Source organism: Hyla sarda, chromosome 2 (genome assembly GCF_029499605.1).
Source record: "Hyla sarda isolate aHylSar1 chromosome 2, aHylSar1.hap1, whole genome shotgun sequence".
Classification (NCBI taxonomy): domain Eukaryota; kingdom Metazoa; phylum Chordata; class Amphibia; order Anura; family Hylidae; genus Hyla; species Hyla sarda.
The window spans coordinates 183,650,053-183,670,616 of record NC_079190.1 but is presented as its reverse complement, the minus strand read 5'-3'; the positions used below and the strand labels follow the sequence as shown (position 1 = coordinate 183,670,616).

General features: G+C 42.1%; 1 protein-coding gene across 5 annotated transcripts in view; it reads right to left on the bottom strand.

The window, feature by feature from the left end:
* OCA2 (OCA2 melanosomal transmembrane protein) overlaps positions 1 to 20,564 on the bottom strand; it is a 429,791-nt gene that overhangs the window by 23,915 nt on the left and 385,312 nt on the right. For all 5 annotated transcript variants that reach the window (XM_056555890.1, XM_056555889.1, XM_056555886.1 and 2 more), the window contains one exon: positions 15,778 to 15,871. In XM_056555890.1, coding sequence (XP_056411865.1) covers positions 15,778 to 15,871 — 94 coding nt within the window. The remainder of the gene's footprint in view (positions 1 to 15,777; positions 15,872 to 20,564) is intronic.

The following is a 20,564-nucleotide window of genomic DNA, read 5'->3' as shown; positions in this document are numbered from 1 at the left end:
TCAATTACCTCACTAGCGTTCCATGCAGGCATCTATGTTTTTCGGCAAAACCGGAAGTGCAGCCTCTCATAGTGAGTTATGACTTTCGTTCAACACTCACTGTCTGCCCGCGGCCATCTTTAAAACGAAACGTCATATCTCTAAGTTCACTCCCCGCCTAATGCCAGCCCCCACTATTGCGGTGCGGTCCCATATCTGAATATGCATAACCCACCTCGTTTCCCCAGCAGTGATTCGCTGCGTGTAGTAAGCGCCTCTCATTCGTTCCTCCTATCACTGTTCGAGCGGCGTGCCAGCCAACTCCAGGGAACGCTGCTTCTCCGGCACAAAAGCTACAGCTATGTGAGCTGTTAGCTACTTTTGTGCGCCGGCTGCAGCGATTAGGAGGAGCTGATTGGAGGAGGCAGAGTGGGAGGAGATGGCGTAGTGGCAGGGGGTGGGTAAAGCAACAAGGGGAGGCAGCAAGGGGCGTTATACATTATAATTTCAGGGGTGGGGAACAGGAGTAAGGGAGGTCTTGCGAGCGGAAGAAGTGTAGTAAGCATGATGGGAAAACGTCATTCCTGACGTCACGGCCATGCTTACAGTACCCGGAAGTAAGCAAAATTACCGGGAAGAATTACAGGAGAACGGCTGGACCGATTTGGGCGACCAGGACCTCTAATGAAAGGTATTCCAGGACACTTCACTATGGTGTCAGATTTTTGGGTATCAGAGTACTCCTTTAACTTTTTTGACACTTTTTTTTTTGCATTGTTATAGCTCCCATAGAGACCTATAACACTGCACACACTGATTGCCAGCACTGTTCACTGCAAAGCTTTGCAATGATCAGCATTATCGGCGGTCGATTGCTCAAGCCTGAATCTCAGGCTTGGAGCAATCAATCGCCGAGGGGACACGCCGGCGGCAGGTAAGAGGACTGCCGCTCGTGTCCCAGCTGATCGGGACACCACATTTTCACTGCGGTAGTCCCGATCAGCCCTGCTGAGCAGCCGGGCCGCTTTCACTTTCGCTTTAGAAGTGGCGTTCAACTTTGAACGCCGCGTTTAAAAGGTTAATAGCGTGCGGCACTACGATCGCTGCCGCGTGCTATTAGCCCCGGGACCGACCCGATATGACGCGGGGTCACCGCGTGACCCCGCGTTATATCGCGAGAGCCGGACAAGAAGGTAAATATACGTCCTTGGTCATTAAGGGGTTAAAGGTCCTTTATCCGCCAGCTTCCGCTATCAAATAGCAGCATCCTTTCAGAGCTAACCCTTTTTGGATTATAGAAGCTATCAGTATAAACAGATGGCTGGCTTGTCCTCCTGTGCTTATAATAAATAATAAAGGGCACTGCTGTTTGCTGGAGGGGAGCTATTTATTTGTTGCAATATCAGTTGCTGCTACAGATTGGACTATTGTCGCATTATGCCTTTGCCCTTCTCTTACAAGATGAAGAGTTAGAGCATGTTCACATGGCCACATAGCTTTTGACCATGAAACTGTGCTGATTTCGCTTTTAAAAAATTCTGTTACATCTAATAAAAATCTCCTATTAATTTCAATGGAAGAAGTTGCACCACATGGAAAAAGTAGTGACGTCATTTTTTCCCACACAGTCACACTTTTAGGCTTCTATTAAAATCAGTATTCTTTGTTCTATCATTGGACATGCCATCAAATCCACAGCATTCAGCGGAGATTTTATGTAGAGAAACTCTTATTACATGCTGCAGATGTTCCTGTGGATTTACTTGCATTATTGTACATGAACATATCTGTCGGCTTGAGTATATGAAACCTGAGCTCAGCAGTACAGATTAAAGGGGTACTCCACCCCTAAACATCTTATCCCGGGGGTCCCGCCACTGGGGACCCCCGTGATCTCAGCTGCGGCGCCCCAGACATCCGGTGCAAACTTCGCTCCATGCTGGATGACTGGCGATGCAGGGCGGATGCTCGTGACGTCACGGGCATGCCCCGCTAGTGATATCATGGCCACACCCCCTCAATGCAAGTCTAAGGGAGGGGGCGTGACGGCCGGCGTGCCCCCTCCAATAGACTTACATTGAGGGGACATGGCAGTGACATCATGAGCCTCCGGCGCTGCACCAGACACTCTAAAACGTTGGGTACAACAGGGAGATCGCAGGGGTCCCCAGTGGCAAAATCCCCACAATCAGACATCTTATCCCCTATCCTTTGCATAGGGGATAAGATGTCTAGGGGCGGAGTAACCCTTTAAGAAATAAAAGTTGGGTTCTAGTAGCTGTGGTAGACACTGTTAGAGAGAAAGCATACACTCTATGGATGCAGGCATTGTCCTACTGAAACAGAAAAAGGCATTTTTAAAACTGGCAAAGTTGATGGGATGACCTGCTTCACATGCCAGTGTTTCTGCCCATGCACTGGATTTAGAATTCTTTGCTACCACTGAGCCACCATACATTTCCACTATAGTTTACACCAGTTACTGGGGTGTAAACTATACACCCAAACCCCTCCCACATTTCTTTTTGTTTTTCTAACGCCAAAGCCTGGTGTAAACATAAATAATTCCACGTAATGTTTCTTATCTTGTTCTGTGTTTATCCTTTTCTTTAGCTTTTTTTTTGTCTCGCTATTGAGATCCATGATATAATTAGCATGCTTATTATATGTATTGATGAGCATCTCAAGATAACCTTGGGCTTATTCCGGTAGCCTACTGATCATATACTCACATTTCTATTACATTTTCTTTATAAAACATCTAAACTAAACCTCAAAATAAGCAATTTCACATGTCATTTCATTTCTCTATGTCTATGGGTTTTATAGTCTCTCTTCTTAGAACCACTTCACCAGCTTATTGTTTGATCGTGTGTTTTGCAGTTAAGGGCCACTTGCACATGCGCACTACCAAGGTCAGATGACATTGTTTTTGATGCATTTACTTTTATACTATGTAAGGACTATTATTTTAAATCCTTTTGTTTACACGTGAATATACATATACATCAAAGCAGTCTGTATAGAAAGCTAGTTCTATAGCTATACATATTTACCAAAATATTACACACATTTAGATGGGAGACAGATGGATGTGCTAATTATACAACAGAACCTTTAGCTTCAAATGAAAAATTGCAGTTGAAAACTCTATGGAATTTTTATCACTGTTTTACAGCAAGCCAAGTTTAGGTAAAGTTTACACCCACCTGGGATGACAAATAAGCACTATTAGCATGGTCTTACAAGATAGTGTTTATGCCTCATAAAAGTTTAATGTAGAAGAGCAAAAACTACCGAACTGAGCATCAATTGACTTCTTAAAATTAGCTTTGAATGCAAAATGAGGGCAGGGACATTTCATTTAGTTTTACTTTGACACCATAAATATTTAAATAGAGTGAGCCCAGTCATGAATGAGAATACGGCAATTAAGACATACACCGGCAGCGGAAAACCGAGAGAAGCGTAAGTGACACTGACTAAAGGCACTGGAGAATAACCAGCCCAATCGAAGCATTGCAGCTTGCTATTTTACTTTGTCACTTAAAGCTGTGCCAGTTCTGATTCTACATTGTTCAGATTATTTGATGAACCGCACTCCTGATTGCTTATCAAAGAGCACACAGCTGAATTCATGAAAATTCATAGGTAATGCGGAATAATGAGAACATATCTTGTTTATGGGTTATTGAACTTTGGATCATCACTATGAGCGCATTTATAAACAACTCAAATTTTTACTTCATCGTGTGCATTACGATATTTTTATTCTATTGAGTGCTTTGCAAAGAAAATAAAAAATGAACTTTTGCATGACATAGTTCATAAATTACTTTCACTTCTTTGAGACATTAAAAACTTTTAACTTGTCATAGAAACTGGGACAGGTAATGTATACAACATTTAGCATTAATGTACAGTATGTAAAGATATCTATTTATTATGGATGATTTTCTTTTCCGCCACAACACAATCGGTGTAAATATTGGTTGTACTTGTAAATAATTAAAACTTTTGCTACTCCTATTGAATATCAAAAGGGACAAAAGAGCAATGTTCTGTAATAGTTTATACAGTGGTGTACATAAAATAAAGGAAGGTCCATGGCGAATATTGAAATAGGCCTCCTATTATGACATCTGATTTTGCCCCCAGGACAGGTCTGATGTTTATTTCCCCTTTCTTCGACTCATTAGTCTATCCCCCCCAATATTAATTTGCTGACAATGCAATTTCCTAGTGCTGCACAGCTTCTCAATAGAAAAGGAGATTGACTAACCAGTAAGCGGCAAAACTCTCTTCATGGACCCCCTTAACAGCCACATGGGCTACCAGTATGGTACTGAACTCTAGTTGCACATGCATATTTCGGTGACCTGTTTCAAAATAAGGTGGAATAACATTTTATTATAGCGAAACATGTTTCACTACATTTATGTCAATAGAAGAATTGACCACTTAGGAACTAAGGGCATAAAGGTATGCCCTGATGTCCTGGTACTTAAGGACCCAGGGTGTACCTGTTTGCCCACGGGAATTCCGGTCCCAGACTCTCACCGGGTGAGGACCAGAAAGGGATGCCTGCAGAAATCATTCAGCATGCATCCCATGACATTGCCTAGGGGGATCCTGAGACCCCCCCCCCACCCCATGTCAGCGATCGCTGCTGCGGAGATTCCGGTCATATGGGTCACGTGTGACCAGATGACCTTGAAATTGAAGGTGATCGGCGTGAACTATACACCGCCAATCAACTCCAGTAGCTAGGGGGAGGTGGCGATCCAGTCACCTCCCCAGGAGCGCTGCTATTGGTCGGACCAATAGCAGCCGGGAGGGGTTAATGACCTTTTCTCTCAGCTCTGCGCGTTCAGTCAGTGGGCAAAGCAGAGAAAGAGCCAGGGACCCCCCTCTGTCGAGATCTGTGCCCCTTAGGACAGAGAAAGTGGCTTCCTGCCACCCTTAGTGTAGGGACAGCTACAGTGAGGGAAAGGTAGGTGAAAGAGTTAAAAACAAAAAAAGTAAAAAAAAAAAAAATATCCACCCACCCCCCCTGACCACTTAACCCCTTAAGGACCAGGCCATTTTATACCTTAAGGACCGGAGCGTTTTTTGCAATTCTGACCACTGTCACTTTAAACATTAATAACTCTGGAATACTTTTAGTTATCATTCTGATTCCGAGATAGTTTTTTCGTGACATATTCTACTTTAACTTAGTGGTAACATTTTATGGTAACTTGCATCCTTTCTTGGTGAAAAATCCCAAAATTTGATGAAAAAAATGAAAATTTTGCATTTTTCTAACTTTGAAGCTCTCTGCTTGTAATGAAAATGGATATTCAAAATATATTTTTTTTGGGGTTCACATATACAATATGTCTACTTTATGTTTGCATCATAAAATTTATGAGTTTTTACTTTTGGAAGACACCATAGGGATTCAAAGTTCAGTAGCAATTTTGAAATTTTTCACAATTTTCAAACTCACTATTTTTCAGGGACCAGTTCAGTTTTGAAGTGGATTTGAAGGGTCTTCATATTAGAAATACCCCACAAAAGACCCCATTATAAAAACTACACCCCCCAAAGTATTCAAAATGACATTCAGTAAGTGTATTAACCCTTTAGGTGTTTCACAGGAATAGCAGCAAAGTGAAGGAGAAAATTCACAATCTTCATTTTTTACACTCGCATGTTCTTGTAGACCCAATTTTAGAATTTTTGCAAGGGATAAAAAGGAGAAAATTTTTACTTGTATTTGAAACCCAATTTCTCTTGAGTAAGCACATACCTCATATGTCTATGTTAATTGTTCGGCGGGCGCAGTAGAGGGCTCAGAAGGGAAGGAGCGACAAATGGTTTTTGGGGGGCATGCCGCATTTAGGAAGCCCCTATGGTGCCAGGACAGCAAAAAAAAAACACATGGCATACCATTTTGGAAACTAGACCCCTCAGGGAACGTAACAAGGGGTAAAGTGAACCTTAATACCATACAGGTGATTCACGACTTTTGCATATGTAAAAAAAATATATATTTTTTTACCTAAAATGCTTGGTTTCCCAAAAATTTTACATTTTTAAAAAGGGTAATAGCAGAAAATACCCCCCAAAATTTGAAGCCCAATTTCTCCCGATACAGAAAACACCTCGCATGGGGGTGAAAAGTGCTCTGCTGGTGTACTACAGGTCTCAGAAGAGAAGGAGTCACATTTGGCTTTTTGAAAGCAAATTTTGCTCTGGGGGCATGCCGCATTTAGGAAGCCCCTATGGTGCCAGGACAGCAAAAAAAAAACACATGGCATACCATTTTGGAAACTAGACCCCTCGGGGAACGTAACAAGGGGTAATTTGAACCTTAATACCCTACAGGTGTTTCACGACTTTTGCATATGTAAAAAAATATATATTTTTTTTACCTAAAATGCTTGTTTTCCCAAAAATTTTACATTTTTTAAAAGGGTAATAGCAGAAAATACCCCCCAAAATTTGAAGCCCAATTTCTCCCGAGTACGGCGATACCCCATATGTGGCCCTAAACTGTTGCCTTGAAATACGACAGGGCTCCAAAGTGAGAGCGCCATGCGCATTTGAGGCCTAAATTAGGGACTTGCATAGGGGTGGACATAGGGGTATTCTACGCCAGTGATTCCCAAACAGGGTGCCTCCAGCTGTTGTAAAACTCCCAGCATGCCTGGACAGTCAACGGCTATCTGGCAATACTGGGAGTAGTTGTTTTGCAACAGCTGGAGGCTCCGTTTTGGAAACAGTGGCGTACCAGACGTTTTTCATTTTTATTGGGGAGGGGGCTGTGTAGGGGTATGTGTATATGTAGTGTTTTTTACTTTTTATTTTATTGTGTGTTAGTGTAGTGTAGTGTTTTTAGGGTACAGTCGCACGGGCGGGTGTTCACAGTAGTTTCTCGCTGGCAGTTTGAGCTACGGCAGAAAATTTGACGCAGCTCAAACTTGCAGCCGGATACTTACTGTAATCCTCCGCCCATGTGAGTGTACCCTGTACGTTCACATTGGGGGGGGGGACATCCAGCTGTTGCAAAACTACAACTCCCAGCATGTACGGTCTATCAGTGCATGCTGGGAGTTGTAGTTTTGCAACTGCTGGAGGCTCCGTTTTGGAAACAGTGGCGTACCAGACGTTTTTCATTTTTATTGGGGAGGGGAGGGGGGCTGTGTAGGGGTATGTGTATATGTAGTGTTTTTTACTTTTTATTTTATTGTGTGTTAGTGTAGTGTAGTGTTTTTAGGGTACAGTCACACGGGCGGGGGTTCACAGTAGTTTCTCGCTGGCAGTTTGAGCTGCGGCAGAAATTTTGCCGCACCTCAAACTTGCAGCCGGATACTAACTGTAATCCTCCGCCCATGTGAGTGTACCCTGTACGTTCACATTGGGGGGGGGGGGGACATCCAGCTGTTGCAAAACTACAACTCCCAGCATGTACGGTCTATCAGTGCATGCTGGGAGTTGTAGTTTTGCAACAGCTGGAGGCACACTGGTTGTGAAACACCGAGTTTGGTAACAAACTCAGTGTTTTGCAACCAGTGTGCCTTCAGCTGTTGCAAAAGCTACAACACCCAGCATGTACGGACAGCGGAAGGGCATGCTGGGTGTTGTAGTTATGCAACAGCTGGAGGCATACTACTTTGGCTGGGGATGCTGGGGATTGTAGTTATGCAACAGCTGGAGACACACTGGTTTGCTACTTAACTCAGTGTGCCTTCAGCTGTTGCAAAACTACAACTCTCAGCAGTCACCGACAGCCAACGGGCATGCTGGGAGTTGTAGTTATGCAACCACCAGATGCACCACTACAACTCCCAGCATGCACTTTAGCTGATTGTGCAAGCTGGGAGTTGTAGTTACACAACAGCTGAAGGTACACTTTTCCATAGAAAGAATGTGCCTCCAGCTGTTGCAAAACTACAAGTCCCAGCATGCCCATAAGGGCATGCTGGGAGTTGTGGTGGTCTGCCTCCTGCTGTTGCATAACTACAGGTCCCAGCATGCCCTTTTTGCATGCTGGGAGCTGTTGCTAAGCAACAGCAGGAGGCTGTCACTCACGTCCAACGATCCTCGCTGCACTGGGTCAGTCCCTCGTCGTCTCCGCCGCCGCCGCTGCTCCTGGGGCCCCGATCCCAACAGGGGCGCCGGGGATCGGGGTCCCCAGCACCCGGGGTGCACGTCCCGCACCCGCTCACGTCCTCCGGAAGAGGGGCGGAGCGGGTGCGGGAGTGACACCCGCAGCAGGCGCCCTGATTGGTCGGCCGGTAATCCGGCCGACGAATCAGGGCGATTGTGAGGTGGCACCAGTGCCACCTCACCCCCTCTGGCTCTGGCTGATCGGGGCCGTCTCTGACGGCCCCGATCAGCCAATAATTCCGGGTCACCGGGTCACTGGAGACCCGATTGACCCGGAATCCGCCGCAGATCGCTGGACTGAATTGTCCAGCGATCTGCGGCCATCGCCGACATGGGGGGTCATAATGACCCCCCTGGGCGATATGCCCCGATGCCTGCTGAACGATTTCAGCAGGCATCGGGGACCGGCTCCGCTCCAGATGGTTGCCGGGGGGCGGTAAAACACATGACGTTCTCATACGTCATGTGTCCTTAAGGACTCGGAAATGGAGACGTATGAGAACGTCATGTGTCCTTAAGGGGTTAATAGGTCCCCAAGTGTCTGCTATCCATTTTTTGGCATGACCCGGGCCCCATTAGGGGTTCAGGGCGCTGCAATTTGCCACTTTTTTTTTTTGGGCCGCAGCGTTTTTTTAAATGTCATAACATAACGGTGTGTGACTTATCACACACCATTATATAGTTTGTGCCCAAGCACACACACACACACACTTCATCCCCCCCCCCACCCCACCCCCGCCTCAATGGCAACCTGCAACCCTCTCCTCCTGATGATGAAGCCCCTTCTGCACCCAACTCCCAAGTGCGATCGGCTTCATCATCATCATCATCGATTTGTGTCTGGACGTCACTGATTTCCTTCTCAGGTTCCTCAACAGTGTCTGCTTTAGCAGCCTGAATGCTCGCACCACCACTTCCCATGTCACTCTCATCACTAATTGCCCGCCAAGCGTAGGAAGCGGCAGATGTCTCCTCCACTTCTTTTCTGGGAAGTAGCTGCTGACTGTCCTCTAGATCGTCCTCACTAAATAGTGGAGCCAAACCCACAGCATAAGATACTTCTTTAGGGGGGGGGGGAGACACCTTAGGACAGAGGCAATGAGAGGACATGGACTGCTTGCGGGCCATGCCAACTGAGGGTTGTGTCTGAGGAACCCACTGACTGTTGACTGGGGGGTGTCAAATGTCACTTGTGATGAAGTGGATGACCGTGTTAACCAATAGATGACAGCAGATGGGTTGCTGGTTGAGACATGACCGCTAGCTGCTACCGGGAGCTCAGGCCTCTCGCTGCGACTCCTGCTGCCACTCACCCCTAGTCTGCTGTGAGCTCTGCCTGATGAATTTAGGCCTCTGCCACTCCTCTGTGCATGTCCTGGCACTTCTCTGCCTGACATACATAGTGCGTGTATGAGAGGTACAATACGCTACAGTACACCTTAAAAAGTATTTGTGTACAACACCAGCCGGTGAGTACTTTTGCCTGGCCTTTCACAGTATCTAGGCCCTTGAGACTTTAACAGGAACAAAATAGTTCACCACTTAGATATGTGGTATGCACTTATGAAGGGAGAAAAATGCGCTACAGTACGCTTAAAAAAGTATTTGTGCACAACACCAGCAGTACACACCAGTGCTGCAGCACACAGTTGCTGTGTACTGCACCCAAAATTGCACTCTCTCTCAATCTCACTCCCTTCCCTATCAGTGCATATAGGCAGGATTGGTGCTTGAGGTGAATCGCTGCTGTTCTGTTCAACCCACTGCTCTGTCCCTCTCTGTAATAGAATGCTGTAGACTGACTGGTAAATTAATCGCTGCAGTGAGAATGCTTTTCTGTGAAACACACACTGCTCTCTGTCCCTCTCTCTGTGCAACAGAAGCTGATGTGACTAGGAGATGAATAGCTGTTTGAAGAAAGATTTTCTGTGCAGCACACAGCTCTATCTGTCCCTATATCTCTGTGCAGTGAAAGGCTGAAGTGACTGGCCGCAATATGGCTGCTGATTATATAGGGCTGTGACATCACAGGGGTGACTGGCTGCCTATAGGCTGGATGCTGCATGTGGTTCAGGGTCATCCCGCCTACCCTGGATTCCTTGCCCCATGTCCTCACATGTGGATCCGCCATTTTAGATGCCCTGGAGCCTGTACCTGCACTAAATGGAGTTTAATGAAGCGATTCAATCGATGGAACCATGGGGATATTCGCAGTCGATGTAAATCAAATTCTGCTAAAATTTGTAACAAATTCAGATTTGTCAGATTTGATTAGCTCATTCCTAATTTTAATCGTATGGACCTACAGAATAAATGTAAGGTGTGATTTTTCTAAAAAGTTCACTGCATAGAAATGAAAGCCCCCAAAAGTTACAAAATGCAGTTTTTTTCAATTTTGTCCTACAAATAATTTTTGCTTTTGCCATAGATTTTTTTTGGTAAAATGACTGATGTCATTACAATGTAAAATTGGTAGCGCAAAAACAAGCCCTCATATGGGTCTGTTGGGGAAAAACGGAAAGCGTTATGATTTTTAAAAGGTGAGGAGGAAAACACTAAAGTCCAAAAATGTAAAAACCCTGAGTTCTTAAGGGGTTAAAAGGCTTGTGTTGCCACTGTATATACATAAAGTGTTAATAGGATTGTAGCCACCAACAGTTACACATCATGTAGAGGCCAGGGTGCAATAAACTTTTTACTGCTCCATTAAGAGATGACAACAACAGCAGAGGCACTATATACAGTAACCCCCCGACCTACGATGGCCTCAACATATGATAAAATCGACATACGATGGCCTCTCAGAGGCCATCGCATGTCGATGTCAGCATCGACATACCATGCTTTTATATGTCGGGGCCATCGCATTAACTGCTATCCGACAGCGCAAAATGCTTAAGCTGCTGTCGGATAGCAGTGTAATGTGCCCCAGCAGGTTCACTTACCTATTCCCGATGCTCCGGGGCCACTTCGCGATCCTCCGGTGTCTTGCGCATCTTCTCCAGGGTCCGGGCCTTGCTTTCCGGCGTCGTTATTACATCACTACGCACGCCGCGCCGGCACAGCAGCAGCGTAATAACGTCACCGGAAAGCAAGGCCCGGACCCTGCAGAAGATGCGCAAGACACCGGAGGATCGCGAAGAAGACACCGGAGCAGCGGGACAGCATCGGGAGCCCCTGGAACAGGAGCGGGAAGGACCTGGTGCGGAGTGGCGGGGACAGGTAAGTACAGCTTCCTATACTTTACATTGCAGGGATCCCTCAACATACGATGGATTCGACAAACGATGGGTCGTTTGGAACGAATTACCATCGTATGTTGAGGGGACCACTGTACACTCAACATTGGAGATTTTAACATGGATATGTTGTGCCACAAGAATTTATGATGATATAATAAAAGTGAAGTTTTACAGTGGGAACTGTGGGTACTACTTGTTTTGTGATCTAGTGGTTTTACTATTTTATAAGTTATTCTTATCTCCACTGTGGTACTAATCCTTTGTTTTCAGTCATGAAGCACAAACTTGAGGCAATGTAAAACTTTCCTTTCGTGAACAGAAGCAATTATTGTTAAGTTTAAGGTGACAGGGTCCTGAACCATTTACACAGTACTTAAAATAAACCTTTCATCATTTCATGCTGCCTAAACCACAAGATATAAGGGTTGCCCCTGGCACCTTCTGTTGACACCCCCCCACCACCACCACCACCTTAATTACTATTATCTCCCTAACAAGGCTGGTAAAAGGAATAGAAGCCATGAGGACTCCTCCTAAAAACTTTTGGCCAAGCATTTTTTTTGTTTGCTTTTTAAAATCTGAAACATAATTTCTAATTTCTTATATAACTTAAGGACATTATATGGGCAGGCAAGGGAAGGATAATAAACGCTGATCTCTGTGCTCATTTAGACAAATTAATCATTGTCATTATTTACCATTAACAATTTAATGTCCAAACAGAAGATCCAATTAACCAACAAAAGAGTGGCCATCTGTTTCCCCTTTGCTCAGGGTAGGGTATAACTATTTAATCATAGGGGTTCCAAATTATCATTAGACAGCAAAGAGTAAAACATTAGATGGTCTTCTATAAAAGTGTCAGTAAACAGTGCTGCATAATTTCTCTATATTGAAATGTAATGGTCCATGAGAAAGAAAAAATTTGTAGTCAAGCTTAAAGGAGGCTACTGTGAACACAGTCATATATATTGGTGTCTACTGAGAAAACTACCATAATGTTTGGAGATTGATTTCTAGTAATATAACATTTAATCATAATTTGTACTGTGAAACTCCTTTGGTAATATTAGGCAATGTAGCAGTCCACAGCGTGTATTAAACATCATTTTTTTTATGGCTGAGGCTTTTTTATTTGTGTTAGGATGATTAGAAATCAATATAATAACAGTATAATTTGATAGCATCACTTGTCCAGCATTGCCATCATTCAGTTTACAGCATCAGTTTTAGCGGCATTGCTCATCTTTACATCTCGAGTCTCGAAACTTCACCCTTCAATTAGATACAGTTATTGTTTTCGTAACATACTAAGCCCCAAAAGAAGCATGGGTAGATCCAAAGATAAGCATTTCTGAATATACAATTTAAAAGTTCACTTGCAGACCGCTATTTATGCAATTTGATTGTGCGCTTCTTATTTTTTATCATAAGCTCCGGTATTTTTAGACTCCCTAATGGAATGCCATTAAGAGAATTTTTTTTTTCAAGCCACCTAGTTTGTGAATCCTCATGTGTAATAATTCACACATTTTATGTATAGCATAAACTAAATCATCTGATAAAACAACAGTAGGAAATCCCATTAATCCTTCTCACAAGTGGGATCGGCGTGCCAGCTAAAAGCATTGCGTTGCATGCTTTATTGGTCACCATTTACAGAAAGGAATAAATTGAACTGCCTACTGTGAATAATTTTGTTAAAAGTACGTGTCACAAAATTTCAAGAACTGAAACAATCTGCTTTCTGTGATAACAGAGTGAACGTTTTAAAAGGCGTATATTAATACACCTTGAATCACCTATAAAGCATACTGATGGGATTTAAATTATAACTTACAGAATGGTTTCTGTGAACATTTTGTTTTCTTTGAGTATCAGTCAAAGCTTGTGGCATATTCCTAAACAAAAGATACCCAGCTGGTTCTGCCATTCCCTGCAGACACCGCCAATGTTCCATTATTTGCAGGATATAAAGGATTTCTGAACCTCAAATAGAATCATTGTTCCTATCACTTTATATATTGCTCAAATGTATTTGCATTGAGTGGAGAAACATCTAATATGCAAAGTGCATTTTCTGTTGTAGCCATTAGAAACACTTAAATTGACTGTAATTACAAGGTTAATTCCTTCAATGTTTAAGGGGCAACAGAAGGACATCACCGGTCACCACTCAACCATCGTCCATAGACAAAGTAGGTTGCTGTACAAGATTTGAACAGCAAACACAAAAAAAAAAACACAAAAAAGTATTGGTATTTGGAGGCAAAAGGGAAAAATGAGGAGCAATACCCAAGTGAAGAGACACTTAAAACTGCTGCTATTCTTTATTTTTTTTACCTTTAATGTGTACTTTTGGTCTATAGTTACTATTACATGGGAGGTAATACATGGGAATTCAATAGTCTGAAATACTGTAATAAACCTCAAATTGTTAATACTAATAATCTACACAGAAGCTACAAACCATTTTGTAATAAACTCCTAGAGCAGTGTTAAGAAATTAGCTTGAGATCAACTCTTCAGGACCCGAGTAATTGACAGCAGGTGCCAATACTCCCTGTTAATGATTAACATCAGCTATGAAGTCTGCCTTTTAACCCTTTAAATTCTACAATCAATAGAAAAATAGACTGCATGGCAAAAGAACTGCTGTTGTGTGGACTAATCGGCACCCTCACAATGCAATAACAGGGTGCCTATCAGTGAATTTGGCTGTAAAATGCCATGTGAAGGCTTCTGTGCCAGCCATATTAGCTCAGGATATACTAGTAGATATGTTTTGGTCGGTATAGACAATCAAATGATTGCTAATAGTTACCTGTAGTTCCCCTAAAAAATTAATCACCCCAATTTTTCAATAAAAATTGGAAATAAATAAAAATTTGATACTGCCGCATGTGCAACTATTGAAAAATAGTGTTTATGATCTTGCCCTGCAAACTGTGTACACAAAAAAAGAAAAATTGCAAATGCCAGAATTGGTCACTTAAAGAAAAAATTTGCCCTAACAGTTCCATAGACAGAAAAATATAAAACAGTCAGAATAAGGCTTTTTTTTAAGCATATTTCTTTGAACACAAAAAAAAATGCCCTGTCTTAAAAGGGTACTCCCCTCCCCAGCATTTTTACATTTGGTTCCGAATGCTGGGAACGGGTTCTGGTGGTCGCCACGCCCTCGTGAAGTCACGCCCTGCCCCGTGATGTCATGCCCCATCCCCTCAATGCAAGTCTATTGGAGGGGGCGTGACAGCCGTCACATCCCCTCCCATAGACTTGCATTGAGGGGGCGGAGTGTGATGTCACAAGGGGGTGGGGTGACCACCAGAACCCACACCCAGCATTTGGAACTAAATGTTCCGAAACCTGGGGAGTGGAGTACCCCTTTAAGGGAGCTTAGGCTATGTTCACACATTGGAAAGTCTGCATGGAAAATTTTCATGCGTACATTCCACAGACAGCAGAGCCCCAGCAGAACATGCCGGCACCAGGACCACTTAGAAATGCGATGTCTCACGGGTGGCAGTGCATTTCCAAGCAGAATCCTCAAAAACATTGAACAGGTTGAATGCTTTTGCGAACAATGAAATCAGTATTTTCTGCCGTGTGAACTGAACAGCAAATCAATGGGACTCTGCTGCTGCAGAATGTGTGTGCAGAAGGTACATGCGGGATTCCGCACGGACATTCTGCCGTGTGAACATAGCCTTAGGCAATCCACATAGTGAATTTCATGACACAGTAGAATACACTGCAGTGCCCTAGTATACAGTAGAAAAGTTGTGTTTTCAAGGCATTTAAAGGGAAAAAAATTCATATCAATTGGTTCCAGAAAGTTATACAGATGTGTAAATTACTTTTATTAAAACATCTCAATCCTTCCAGTACTTATCAGCTGCTGTATGCTCCAGAGGAAGTTGAGATATTCTTTTCTGTCTGACCATGCACTCTGCTGACACCTCTGTCCATGTCAGGAACTGTCCAGAGTAGGAGCAAATCCCCATAGCAAACCTGTCCTCCTCTGGACAGTTCCTGACATGGACAGAGGTGTCAGCAGAGAGCACTGTGGTCAGACTAAAAAGAACAACTCAACTTCCTGTGGAGCATACAGCATCTGATAAGTATTGGAAGGATTAAGATTTATTAATAGAAGTAATTTACAAATCTGTATAACTTTCTGGCACCAGTTGATTTGAATAATTTTTTTTTCTCGGAGTACCCCTTTAAAAGTACATTCTCTAACTGGTATTGCATGGTTTTAAGACTTGAAAATAAAATTAAGTTTTTAGAAGTATAATTTACATTACATCAAGTAATCTTAGGCTGTTGCTCATTTCCATCTATTATTTAGAAAACACACATTCTATGTTTAACAAATACTAAAAATATAGCAAACCTGAAAAATTCCATAAAGGAAAATCCATATCCATGCTGCTCTGCAATTCCAGCACAGACCACATTTGCTGATGCCCCAATCAATGTTCCATTTCCTGCAAATAGAGGACAAGTTGTCATATCTATGGGATCAAACTTGGCATGTCAATATGAATGAGTGGAGTCAATTATCTTGTAAATAATTACTAATTACTTCCTCAGATTAGCATTTTAGATAACATGTCTCAAGTCATGAAGTGTTTTATTTTGTGTGTGTGTGTGTGTGTTTTTATTGAAGAAAGAAAACTTTATGCATTATGTAGTCATTTTCCAATAAATGGAGTTGCATATACCAGTGGTGAATCTGAATCTAGTAGTCATCCTTGTAGGCGCCAATTTTCAGACAGTCTACCCAAACCATACAAGATAATTTTGAACAGGGGAAAAACACTATACTTAGAACATCATGTATTTTAACAATTATGCCATAAGATCAAATGTTGTGTGTGCATTTAAATATTTGTAATAGATTTTTTTTTATCTAGCCACAGCATTTTAGTTGTTGAATGCTATGGCCTGTTTCACATTGCTGTCGGGCTCCCCTATATGAAGCGCTGTTGGCAATTCCATCAAAACGATGGGAATTTAGCGGAGAGAAAAATAGTACATGCATCATTTTTTTCTCCGCTGAACTAACGGATCCCCAACGGACCCCATTCAAATGAATAAGGACTGTTGGGACCCAGCAGTATCTGTTACACACTAACCCGTTTCAGGGAACATTCTGTACAAGAAAGAAAAAAAACAACAGACTCTGGACAGGACAGATGCAGACTGAAATGTGAACTTAGCCTAAGTGTGAAACGTGCCTAGTGGTGTCATGAACTGCAAGCACCAAGAAAGATCCTCATGGAGCTACCAGCAAGTAAAATTTACAGGGCTTTGCCTCACCTGCAAGCATAAAAATGAAATTTTATTTTGACTTCATTTTATGCCTCGATCTGTTGCATCCAGATACAGAACAAAGGATTTATTTTTAAACAAATTCCAAAGTACATGTCCTAAAATTTGGAAAGTTACGAGATTCTAGACTAGAGTGTTTAGACTTGGATTGAATCTTATTTAGGGCACTACAGATACGAATAATATATGGAATGTGTCCTTTGTTTTTCAACTGCAGTACATCAAATTACCAGTGACCCAGGCTTTCTGTAGCCCGGAGGCATGCTCTGTACTTGAACATTAAGCAATTCAGTGTGCTGAGTCTTATTGTATTGGAAAAGTACTTTTTTTTTTTTTTTTTAAAGACTAGGGTATCAAACACAAAATCAAGGATACTCCCTGCTGTGTTTATATAGAGCCGACTGCTGTACCTACTTTTACTTGATCTTAATAATACAGAAAGATTCAACTGCTTGCATAAGAGCATATTCGCAAGAACAAAATGAAAAGTGAAAAGAAAGTAACAGTTCACTTTATTTATAATATATATATATATATATTTATATATATATATATATATATATATATATATATATATTTTTATATATAACATATTTGAGTAGTCGTATTATTCCAGTGATGCAGATGCAAATTTGCATATATTATGTGTGTATATATATATATATATATATATCCTTATAGCTCAGTCAAGGATTAAAAAAAAAGTTTGAGTTTGGATTGTGCAAACAAGGCAGTAGTGTAAATCAGGAGGAGATGGGGACAGTGCAGCATCTAGAGACTTTAATTCACATATACAGAAAAGAAATTTGTGTCTTTGGCATATGGAGGTACATAGAGCCCCATGTAGTTCTATGGGATCCCTATTATGACTCCATACAAAAAGAAAAAAAACATAATACCGTCATGATCATGAGCCCTTAGAGCAGTGGTCTCCAAACTGTGGACCTCCAGTTGTTGCATATCTAAAACTCCCAGCATGCCCGGACAGCAGTTGGCTGTCCAAGCATGCTGGGAGTTGTTGTTTTGCAACAGCTGAATGGTCCAAAATTTGGAGATCACTGCCATAGACCAACCTTGCTAATTGCTATCTATCACACACCTTTTTAAATGGGCACTGTCAGATACAAAAAGGTTTAATATTTTGTTACTGAAAATTAAAGAACTTTTGCAATATGGTTGTATTAAACATTTTGAATATTTAATAAAGAAATGGCTCCTAAAAATCCCACCACTAGGGGTCCCCATACGTACTTGGACACTAAACAGTCCTGCAGCAGCATCAGGCTTGTCCAGGAGTCATGGACAATAGATGACTCATGGGCAAGGCTACATGAGTGGACACACCAATCACCTCCCCCCACGATAAGGGACAGATACGCTCCCTTCCCCTGAGAGGATTTCTTACACTGTGAGCTAATGAAGAGGGATTTTTTTAAATAAATATAGGTGATAGATAAAATTAGATGTACATGGTCAACATTAGGAACTGAGTGATATTTTTGTGTGTGTGATCTGACAGGTACGTTTAAAGATGGCAAAATAATAATAAAAACTAAATATTACATTAAAATTATGTATTATCAGAAAGAAAAATATGAGATGATAAAATATATATTAAAAAAAGAAAGAAAAAAAGAAAAAAGAACCTCTCCCTCGCTTATTGCTATGAGAGTAACAACCGGAAAAACTCTGGTGACTCCATAAACATTAGCCAATTACTCCAGATCTGGTTATATACTTATGTTTGTCCATGTTCCTCTGCCAGCCATTCCTCTGCTCTCGCTATTTCTGCTAGCTCTGTACACCACTCCTGTAGAGATGGAGTAGTTTCGCTACGCCAATGTCTTGGGATCACCAGTCTTGCTGCTGCCAAACAGAACTTAAGAATACCACCCTTAAATGTACTCATTGAATCTGTTACCAATGCAAATAGGGCAACTTCAGGAGTGTTCTCCGCACGAGCCCACAAAACTAGAGTAAATCTCAAGTACTTTATCCCAAAAGCTCTGAATCTTAGGGCACCTCCACCAAATGTGGATCGGGATGCCTTCCTCAGCATTGCACCTCCAGCAATTGTTAGATATAGCTGGGAATATTTTATGCAATGCTGACGGGTATCTATACCATCTAGAGATGATCTTAAAATGTTTCTTTGATGCTAGCAGCCCCAGACATTGCATATGAGTATGTACAAATTTTCCTTACATCTTCCTCATTCCACTGCTTCCCTAGATCCTGCTCCTATTTCTAAAAAAAAAAAAAAAAAAAAAAGAGACACTGCCCAGAATGCCTGCAGATAATAATATATGATAAACTTTGGACAGAGTTTTAGTCGCTTCATTCACTCCTAGAAACAAGTTATCTATGTCAGTAGGAGGTTGGATGCACTTAGCCTTGAGAATTGGGTGGAAAAAAGATCTAATCTGTGCAAAATCTAACAATGAGATTTTGTAGCCCTGTAAAACTTGTCTCTAACTCACCCTGTACTAATAGGTCTAGGATTCTACCCCCTTCTATTCCTAGAAGTTGAGGTAGGTTAGATCCTTAAACCCTGGCTGAAAAGCTTGATAATCAAAAAGTGGGGTCTCTTATTTCATACTTATCCACCCACCTATCCCACACCTGTAGAGCCTGGCCTATAAAATAAGGTTAGTTAAATAAAGCTTCCCTATCTCTTTTCATCACCCAAGGCAGTACTTCCAACTGAATCGGCAACAAAGAAGTCGCCATATCCACCCACCTTATCTGATCATTCTGACCACTCTGTCGGACCCAATTCCTCATTAATGCAATAACTGCGGCCTTCTGGTAGACCCATAGGTCTGGCAATCCTACTCCTCCCCATTCTTTCTTCTTAGTTAATTTAAAGGGGTATTCCAGGCAAAACCTTTTTTTATATCTATCAACTGGCTCCGGAAAGTTAAACAGATTTGTAAATTACTTCTATTAAAAAATCTTAATCCTTCCAATAGTTATCAGCTTCTGAAGTCTTCTGTGTAACTGCTCAATGATGATGTCACGTCCCGGGAGCTGTGCATGATGGGAGAATATCCCCATAGGAACTGCACAGCTCCCGGGATGTGAGTCATCAGAGAGCAGTTAGACAGAAAACAACAACTCAACTTCAGAAGCTAATAACTATTGGAAGTAGAGATGAGCAAACTTACAGTAAATTCAATTCGTCACAAACTTCTCGGCTCGGCAGTTGATGACTTATCCTGCGTAAATTAGTTCAGCCTTCAGGTGCTTCGGTGGGCTGGAAAAGGTGGATACATTCCTAGGAAAGAGTCTCCTAGGACTGTATCCACCTTTTCCAGCCCACCGGAGCACCTGAAAGCTGAACTAATTTATGCAGGATAAGTCATCAAATGCCGAGCCGAGAAGTTCGTGACGAATCGAATTTACTGTAAGTTCGCTCATCTCTAATTGGAAGAATTAAGATTTTTTAACAGAAGTAATTTACAAATCTGTTTAACTTTCCGGAGCCAGTTGATATATAAAAAAATTTTTTTGCCTGGAATACCCCTTTAACTCTTTACTCTCGACCACTTTCCCAGATAAAACTTGCAATCGCTCTTTGAATCCCTTTAACCCCTTAAGGACTCAGCGTTTTTCCGTTTTTGCATTTTCATCTTGTCCTCATCACATTCTAAAAATCATAACGCTTTCAATTTTGCACATAAAATTCCATATGATGGGTTACTTTTTGTGCCACCAATTCTACTTTGCAGTGACATTCATTTTACCAAAAAATCCATGCCAAAACGGAAAAAAAAATAATTGTGCGACAAAATTGAAGAAAAAAATTCATTTTGTAACTTTTGGGGGCTTCCGTTTCTACTCAGT